Raw genomic sequence first — 9,363 nt, 5'->3', positions numbered from 1 at the left:
AGAAAAGACCGAAAACAGAACGACCAGGAACCTCAGAACCAGAACTAGAGAGAGAGACACCTCCTTAAGTCAACTCACACTGACGAGACAATAAGTCTCACCTGAGGTCTCCAACACACACACACACACACACACACACACACACACACACACACACATCATGTTACACTTCATTAAAACATTCACATCATATCTAACAAACACGTGTGTGTGTGTGTGTGTGTGTGTGTGTGTGTGTGTGTGTGTGTGTGCTCACCCTCCATCAGCTCTGCTATGAATGGGATGGTCTCTGGCAGCAGCACCACGTAGTTCTCCTTCAGTTTGGACGCTAACTCCATCAGCATGAGCAGAGAGGAGAACCGCACCTGAGGAGGAGGAGGGTTACTATGGTAACGTTCTGTCAACGCTGCACAAACGTTAGGTAACTGTTTGGTCATTTTAATCAGTGGAAAACTAGTCTTCAAGTTTCCAGGTTTTCCAGGACGCCTGTGAACCCAGCCTCAGTTTCAGCCCTGAGTTTTGTCTGCAGGTCTTCCTGTGTGAGCCTGCGAGGCGACACTCGGGGCGGCTCACCTTGGACTCGGGGTGTCTGGTCTTCAGCAGGATCTGGTAGTTGAGAGTTTTCCACTGCGAGTCGTCGGCCAGCGCCACGGAGAACTGCCCCACGCAGGGCACCAGGTGCTGGGTCACCCTCTGCTGGTACACCTGCTCTCCGCCCAGGAGGTTCTCCAGCTGCAGACAGAGAGGAGACATCAGCACACGTCAGCCACGAGGACGCGTCTCCGAGGAGCGTGTCATCGTGTCAGCGCTCACCTGGTCGAGCAGCGGGCTCATGAGGGCGTCGGCCCGCTCTCTGCTCAGGAACCTCTGCGTGTCGTACAGGAAGATCTTGTGCAGACAGTCGAGCAGCAGCTGAAGCAGCAGAGCGCTCTTCTCCTCGCCGCGACCCGACTCAAACAACAGCTCACCTGACAGGAAGTGAAGAGACGTGAGGCGGAGAGGTCGACGTCGAGACAGTCAAAGAGAACTAAAGCGTGCAGCCAGCTCACCTGTCCGCGAGACGTCCGTCTGTCTCAGCAGGTCGGCCATTGGCTTCACCAGATTTCCTGCGAACAGGACGAAGAGTCCTTTGAGGCGCTCGGCGACGACAACGGTCAGCCGGTAGAACGTCAACAGACGCTCGGTACTGCCCGATTTACTCCAGTCCAACAGCTGAGGAGACCAACACAAACACCATCATCATCATTTTGGTCCAACATTAAAACTCTAAACTGTGTAAATAAATGTAGAGTGTGTCTGACAGACATTATTACTGACACTGCAGCAGCACAGAGACTTCAATAAAGTCAGTCAAAGGCAGCTTGAGGTTGCCGAGCAACCAGGGTCAGCTGCAGGTCAGAGCAATTAACTGCAGCTGTGCTCTGTCTGTGTGTGAGTGACTGCTGAGAGACACAGAAAATCTCTAAATGAAGCCCCTCCAACTAGTGGACACTAATGCCAAACGGTAGGTGGTATCAAAAAGCCCAAATGACCGTGAGCATCCTCATCTTGTCGACCATGTGAATGCTGAATTTCAGTGTGTGAAGTTAAAAAATGTGACCTGGGGAGAGAGAGAAAGAACAGATGCCCCGTGCTCCTTTGGGAAATTTCTCCTCTCCAGTTTACATGGGAGTAGATGGGGCTGTCGGTGGGTGATCCTGGAGCATCAGTGCGTCTCCCGCCAAAACTATAAGTCTGACAGCTTCAGCAGTGATATGGAGGTTTCTGGCAACATCATTCTCAAACATCCAGCGGCTTCCAACAGAAAAAGGTTTTAGAGTCTCTGCTGCAGAGTTAAAACTGCAGCATTTTCAGTGGACATCTCATAATCGTTTCTACACACAGTCCTAGTGTTATTCTTCACACTATGGAAAACAACGCCCAGCACGGCGACATTTTTATGTTCAGCGTGTGATTAAACACGAAGCAGCGTGTTAGAAAAGTCTCTCTGTTGTAATATTCTCACAGATGAGATGCAGAGATCACACAGGTTCAGACTCAGTGATTAGGTTTATATGTCAAACCAACAATGCACAGTGGGGCTGTAGAAGAAGAAGCTGCAACATGTTTTTCAATCGGAGGCGGCTGATTGTGTTTCAGCAGAATCATCAGTTCACCTGAACGCTCTGATTAAAAATTCATCGTTCACAAAATGATGCAGTGTGTTACTCACACACGTCTCTGCTGTTTCAGCTTTCTTGATTTCCACGAACAGATTCTGATCAGTGCTAAGATGAAATCAGTCTGATCCATCGGTTACTGTCTCCCTGCTGCTTCCACGTCATCTCAACAGAAACACACAGAGGATGCATGTTTGATTTACAGTCACACAGATTCATACTAACCACACGCCGTAGACTTCATGCTAATTTCCCGGGAGTGTTTCTGACGTTTAGTCTCGGAAGCCTCTTGGATTTCAGTGCAGACCAGAAGCCGAGATCTCATTAAAATCAAACGCTCCTCAGCACCTCCTGCAGAGAGGAGGGAGCTGCAGACAGACACTTCATGAATACTAATGTCCTCCATGTTTTGTTCCTCTCCTCCTCCTCCAGCCGATCAGGCCGACGCCTGCAAGTTTCTGGCCTGTGACGAGTTTTCTCGCTGCGTGGTGAGCGGCCGCACGAAGGAGGCTCGGTGTCAGTGCGAGCGAGGCTTCCTGTCGGTGGACGGCGTCTGTCAGAGTCTGTGCGTCCTCCAGCCGGACTACTGCCAAGGAGGGGAGTGTCACATAGTCCGTGGACATGGAGCCGTGTGCAGGTAAAGATACAGGACTCGTTAGGATGCTGAAAAACCTGCAGCCTGCACAGACACAGACAGGCTGATTGGAGTATCGACCTCAGTAAGCAGGACCAGGTTTGCCTCATTCATTAAAGCTGCATCAGTAGAAAGGTGATGTCACATTAATACAACATTAAGAAACTGAAGCACTGATCACATGAAGCCTTCAGGAGCTGCCTGGGCTTCAGGATGTTTGATGTGCAGACTGGAGGAGCCGGGAATCGAACCGTGGATCATGTGATTATTGGATGACTCGCTCTGTCTAAATAAATTTCTTTAAATCTGTCGCCAACGTCCGTTTGGACGAACTGATCGAACTCAAGGACGTGCTTTTGTTCCAGGAACAGAGATGCTGCGTCAATGAAATGATTTATTTTGATTTATTCACTACAAATGTGAAACAGACAGATGAACAGAATAAGATCAAACAGTGAAATGTGACCTGAGGCAGGAATTCTAGTTTTTATGTTATTATAATTTATTCAGATTTGAAACTGATCAAGTTCGACAAAACAGAATTTTATGGAAACTACAAAAAAACAAACGTTTATTCATCTGATTTCCAGGCAAAGTTAAAACTTCAGAATAACGTCCACGTCTGTTCATCAAAAGCTCAGTTAGCACCGTGCCTCATTAACTGAGTGTCGCTCACAGATTAGATTATGAAACTTGAAGTGAATTTAAAGTTGTTGTTGTTGATGAGCTGCAGCTCTGAGTCTTTAGAGACACGTCACACGTGAAGTTTCATTTTCCAACAGCTGCAGTTTTAATGACACAAACAGGAAGTGGTGCCTTTGTTGGGGACTATTTTCATCGGTGGATTAATCCACGTTTGTGGCAGCAGGATTCGGTGTTCTTCTACAGTTGGTTCCACCATCCAACATGGACGTGTGTTTGGTGTCTGGACTGAATAATTAGCAGATGAATCTTTCAGCCCTGACCTGAACTCGTCTGTATTCTTTTTATTCAGCTCGTAGCTGCTGTTTGAACTCATTATGTTCAGTAACTGTGTGACATGAAGTTTGTGCTGCGTCCTCACCGCTGTAAATCAATGCTCAGTTCATTTTTAAACCTCCGGCTCAGTCGTTGCCAGAAAAAACTAATTTCAACCCTGTTAGACCTCAACACACACACACACACACACACACACACACACACACACACACACACACTCTTATTATCTTGTTGCTCTCCACATTTCATTTTCAGAGTTTCTGTGTAGTCGTGATGTTGTTTATTAGAAAATGTTTTCCTCAGTGTCACTGATGATGGTCCGGTCGTGTCTGTAGTCGAGACATGACTTTGTGAAATGTTCTTAGACGTTCTCTTAAACCACCAGGACGTTTGGTTTCCACTGAATGGTTTGTAGTCTGATAGTGACCCGAGAGGAAAGGTCAGGAGGAGATCTGAATCATTTGGATTCATCCTCTGGGGACTAAAGATATCTGCATCCTCGTTCTCCATCTGAAGGTCACGAGCTCATTAAGACCTCGTGCTGTTGATGTGACAGTTCGGCTTCGCGGTGAGAAGAAGAAGAAGAAAATGGAAATCATTGTGAATCTTCAATGTTTTGATGTTCGGCTCTGACCTCAGAACTCACTGCAGCATTAAAACCAGTTTGGGAACAATGACGAAAGGTTTTTAATCTGACACGGTCTCAGATTAAAGTCTTAGAATATTTAACCCAGTTTAAAGTGAGCAGAGCCGGTCTGAACTCTTTGCATGATGATTTGAAATCACCTCAGACATTCAGTCGATGAATGTCGTCGTGTGTTTGGATTCGTTCCATCAGTTCTACACTAACCAGCAGCAGAGACACAAAGTCGGCCTCCTCCCTGAAATTTAATGTCACCAGCAGCTTTTCTGTCTCGTCTGGGGGTTGAACCGGGTCTCTGGGATTGCAGTCAGCTTGGATTTGCCAACTGCCATTAACACTGAACCATGTTTGGTCTAATCCTCCGTCCAGACCGGCCAGGAACGGGACAGAGACGCAGAAAACGGCAGTAAACACTGAACAGAACCCAGAAGGTTAACACTGCAGAGCTGCATTTTAATCTCACTTGGCTGCTCGACAAACACGGAGAACAAAACGGTGCGATGAGGCTTTTTAATCCGGACTCCAGGCGCCCCTGGTACTGCAGGTCCTGCAGTTTGTCCGTCAGGATTTGTTGTGGTTGGATCGTCGCCCGGGTTTGTGTTTGTGCAACAAACATGTGATTCAGAGTGACCACTGGATGCTTTTAGGTGTTTTAAGGCGGTAATCCACCTTAAAACACAGCTGATTCAAGATTTAAGTTATTTTTACAACTTTAGAAACCAGTATCCTCCAGAGTGTAATCCCACTGTGGTAACTATGTTCAGCTGTACTCGAGTATTTGTTCTAATTACAATACCAGGTCCCCAGCAGCAGCTGATATCACTGCCTAGTCCAGCAGCAGTCAGCCCAGCTCGGCGTCTGTCTTTCAGCCTTTTATTTCACCAAGCTCTCACCAACCACTAAAAGTCAGTCCCACATTTACTCTTGTCCGGCGGCTTCTTGCTCGCTCGGCTTCTGTTTGGATTCCTCTCAGACCAGAAGTCTTAAAGTCAGGACCTTTTATTTTTTAAGCAGTGTGGCATGAAGGAATGTTTCTGTATTGACACAGTGCAGAGGTGACCTGAGGTGTGAAGGATGGAGGCCACCGGGTAGTAAAGATTAGAGCGACCCTGGAGATGTGCTCTCCACCTTCGATCACTTTTGTATCAATAATGTGCTGACTGGCCTCGAGTCCGAGCTGCTTCAGGACGTTCAGCTGAATAAATCTGAGCTGTGAACACCTGATCACACCTGAAACAGACCCTGGGGTTTCTGGTGGGATTCGAAACATTGACTAGAACGTCCACGATTAACTTAACAAACGAACCGCGTCACATCTGAGCCAAAACACGTCCGTCCTTGTGCTGCAGACGGACAGATCTCCACACAGGTAATTTACTCGTTTGTTACAAATATGAAGCAGGAAACTCAGCAAACTCTTGGTTTCATGGTTTCAGGATGAATCTGAAGGACAAACTTTCCTCTCCTGGTTCAGTCCAGGTGATTTCCCTGCAGGGATCTTTGATATCTGCAGTGTTTGCACGTCTTCTGCCATCTCTTCTTCTTTCTTCTTCTTCTCCTCCACACAAACGCGAGGCCTCCCTCTGGTTTCATGGTGGAGTCTCGTGCAGAGTTGCTGTCGCTGCAGTTTGATTTTCACACCTGCTTCATTTTTCATGTTTTACAGATACAGACGCCTGGCCGGTTAAAAGAACACACCGGGATTGGACGCCACCTGAGAATACTACAAAAGGTAAGAGGGGCTCGTGGTTCTGGTTCAGTCCCACATGTGCAATCCCGTGTTAGAGCTGCACGCTCAGCAGAGCTGAACAAGGATCTCTGTGGTGTCACCTGATGACGCTTTAATCTCGTCCTCCTGTGATCATTTCATTCAGACAAATTGCCGGACTGTAATCCTCCCTGCCCGTCTGAGTTTGTTCAGAGCTGCAGTTTAACACCGAGCTGAACGGACAGTAATGAACCCTCTGAGAGGACGCAGGAGGACTTTAGAGCAGAACCTGCTGCTGACGGGTCAAACGCCGTGATCTGTCCTCTGTGATGCTGAGATGAGAGCGAGGCTCGTGTTCAGGTTCACCTTTAAAAACTCAAATACTGCGTCCTCTTATTGAAAACACACCGATAAAAAGTTCCTGTTACAGCTGAACGGGTCAGTCAGACGTTATTACAGCCTAACATGTAATTTGGCGCTAATCATAAAAACTGGAGCCTCTGATTAATTCATTTTAAATTAATTGCAGCATTAGAAGCTGCTGTGACAGAAAACCATTTAGTCAGTGAACTGCAGGTCAGCCGATGCAGCACAACCCAAAGTTTCCAGTTAATAAATGAATGATGAATATTTATTGAGATCTTTAAAGATACTTCAACATTCAAACGTGCTAAATATCCCTAAAATATTCACGTTACCTGCTCGAGTAACTTCAGTGTCACATTTCTCCACGCCTCGTTAGCTGACCTGTTAATTGGTGGCGTTCTCCTTTAACATCTTCTCCTGCAGACTCGATGAAACTGGACTGAGCAGCAGAACTCGGGACTGTCATGGACTCGAGGACAAACTGTTCACTTCCAAACTCTCCAGAGCTCCGAGCTTCGTATCAAAGACGATCTCCCCTCAGGGGAAACCGACATTTCTCGATCAGCTGCCGATGAACTCTGCAGCATGGAGCGGGCGGATGTGGATCGACTGGGACTGTTTTTGTACTTTGTGCTGACTGTTGGTGGTTCTGTAGTTTATAGGTTGGTCTTTGTTAAAAATACAGAATCTGGACAGGAAACCAGGAAAAAGGAAGTTTGCATCAGAAATCTGAACGTCCACCCACCCACGTCACTTCATAACGATCTTTATCCTGAACATGGATCATTGGTGGACACGTAGTGATGAAGACAAACATTTCATGATGATCTAGAAGAGCTTCCTAACCTTTGTAAGCTTGTGACCCCTTTTTTTAAATCAGGTGTTATCTCCCCGACGCCCCTCAGAGTCTGAAGGTTCTGTTTGTTTCCCCCTCTCGGATTGATTGAAGGATTTTTAGAGGTCCAACGAGGAGAAAGCCGCAACTCTTCAGGTTTATTTTGGGACCTCTCGACATTACCGTCCTACAGAATACACTGAATTGTAAATAAGCTGCATTTCCACCATTGACTTTCCCCAGGAACCTTTCAAGGAACTCAAGGCTCCAGATTAAGTTCTCGGGACATTATTTTACCCCCAAAAGTTCCAGCTCAGGTGGTACAACTTTGCTAAAGTAGAGGGAGTTTGAGGGTGGGGTTGTGCTGATGGTCATCAGACTAATTTGCCAAATCTTTGCTGAAGGAATCTTTTAGTTCCTTGAAAACTTCCTGGGACTAAAGGTTCTGGTACTTTGGGTGGAAATGCGGCTTAGCGGTCTTCAGCCTGTTAGCTGCTCTGTGTGGTTGTACCTGGATTTTGTTTTAGGTGGTTAAAGTTACATTTAGTTCAACTCCTGCCACAAAATGAGACTCAGACTGAAGCTTGACCTTGAAAAATGTCTGTTTACTCCCTCTTAAAACAGATCCATCCCCACGACAAATGATTTTCTTTTGACTTGAATCACACGTGTAGCTTTAGGAGCTTCTTTTCTGTGAGTTGTTAGATCTCTGAAGTCGTCATGTTGTCTTGTACAGTTCATGTAAACAGACGAACGCTGTTCTTTTCTTTGACTGATGATTGTTGCTTTTTGGAAAACTCCGTAGTTAAAAAATACAAACTGTGTTGAGTCATAGACGTCACTCTTTATTTTTCATGACCCCAAAGTGAAGTGAAAGAAAGAGCGGAGAGCTGAGTGAAACATGGAATGCATTTTATTCATCCGTTAGAGAGATCAGCGTTAGAAAAATGACAGTGGACAAAGGCAGTGCTTCCCGAGGAATGATTGTAATGTGTGGAGAGAAACAGATCGGAGCAGAAGGCTGGACGAGTTCGTGTACGCGAGAGGAAACATTTTGAGGTCGCCGCTCGGGTTTGAAAAACCAAAGTCGTAATCGTGGGCAAAGCTCAGGGCGGCGGCTCCTTTTCACGGTCGGCATTAACGTGACTCGAAGCAGACGAGGAAACAAATCGTCTCAAAGATTCACGTCCAACTTCTCAGTGTTTGTTTACATCAACTAAATGTTCAGAGACGTTCAGGCTGAAGGTCACGAGAACCTTAAATTAGTTCGACTGAAGATGATCAAGAAGTGTTTGGTTCACCTGTCACTGCACTGCTGGGTTTAAAAACCAGGACTGACATGAAGTCATCGCCCAGGACAGTCGGTGGATTTAACAGAAGTTTGACGTCTTCTGGTCGCAGATACACGCCGGCTCAGACGGTAAAGAACAGACGTGATCTGACCTTCACGTCGAGCTTCAATTGGACTAAATTTATTGAAAAAAGTTTCAGCTTCACATTAAACTGAAACAATTTGTAACCTCGACGTCTAAAAAGACTTTTCAGTCGTCTAGACATCTTCTGACCCGTACAGCACCGGATCAGACCGTTCTGTCTTTGCTGTCACCGTCAGACTTTCATTCATTCATTGATTTCAAAGCTGCTTTTCCTGCATGTCAATGCCGTTTGTCAAAGGGGTGCAGATGCTTTGCAACAAGACAGATCTTCACGCTTTCAGACGGTTGAAATCACCTTTTTGTTGAGCGCAGATGAAGGAAAAGGAAAAAGTTGAGGAACAAAGTCGGCATCAGGCGAGCAGAGAAGGTGTAACGCTGCAGCAGATTGTCTTTACATCGTTCACGTCGAGAGGCCTGTTGGTTTTTTCATTTATTGCTTCTCTCGACAATCTCGCGTGCCCGAGCCAAACAAGTACAAACTGTTCAAAAATAAACTTTACGTCACCGTCGGCTGCACGTACTGAACTCCCGTATAGAAAATGTCGTATGAATGTTCCAGTTCACGGCGAGTACCAGTGCGTCGAAAGCTTCTCCCACATTTTGA

At 46.3% G+C, this 9,363-nt stretch overlaps 1 protein-coding gene and 1 long non-coding RNA gene across 3 annotated transcripts; one reads left to right on the top strand and one right to left on the bottom strand.

The window, feature by feature from the left end:
• Positions 1-182: 182 nt before the first annotated feature.
• LOC113745889 (HEAT repeat-containing protein 1-like) lies at positions 183-1,239 on the bottom strand. The gene is made up of 4 exons (XM_027279455.1): positions 1,050-1,239; positions 814-968; positions 574-732; positions 183-365 (listed from the first exon to the last, which is right to left on the bottom strand). The coding sequence occupies exons 1-4, from the start codon at positions 1,087-1,089 to the stop codon at positions 183-185; spliced, it is 537 nt and encodes a 178-aa protein (XP_027135256.1). The 5' UTR covers positions 1,090-1,239.
• Positions 1,240-1,454: 215 nt separating this feature from the next.
• LOC113745847 (uncharacterized) lies at positions 1,455-9,253 on the top strand. Of its 2 annotated transcripts, XR_003462453.1 has the most exons (4): positions 1,455-1,504; positions 2,592-2,796; positions 6,081-6,146; positions 6,912-9,253. It is a non-coding gene; the product is annotated as an uncharacterized LOC113745847 (long non-coding RNA). The 2 variants fall into 2 exon arrangements; XR_003462452.1 differs by lacking the exon at positions 1,455-1,504 and having other exon boundaries at positions 2,071-2,796.
• Positions 9,254-9,363: the final 110 nt, after the last annotated feature.

This window comes from Larimichthys crocea, chromosome VI (genome assembly GCF_000972845.2).
Source record: "Larimichthys crocea isolate SSNF chromosome VI, L_crocea_2.0, whole genome shotgun sequence".
In the NCBI taxonomy this organism is placed as follows: Eukaryota; Metazoa; Chordata; class Actinopteri; family Sciaenidae; genus Larimichthys; species Larimichthys crocea.
Note: the sequence above shows the minus strand (reverse complement) of the source record. Positions and strands in the feature narration are given on the sequence as shown.

Excerpts from the sequence above, each read along its gene's own strand:
- LOC113745889 (XM_027279455.1), bottom strand. The coding sequence starts at position 1,089 with ATGGCCGACCTGCTGAGACAGACGGACGTCTCGCGGACAG. Across the intron at positions 969-1,049 it reads GACGGACGTCTCGCGGACAG|GTGAGCTGTTGTTTGAGTCG; the intron begins GTGAGCTGGCTG and ends ACTTCCTGTCAG. Across the intron at positions 366-573 it reads CCAGACACCCCGAGTCCAAG|GTGCGGTTCTCCTCTCTGCT; the intron begins GTGAGCCGCCCC and ends CCTCCTCCTCAG.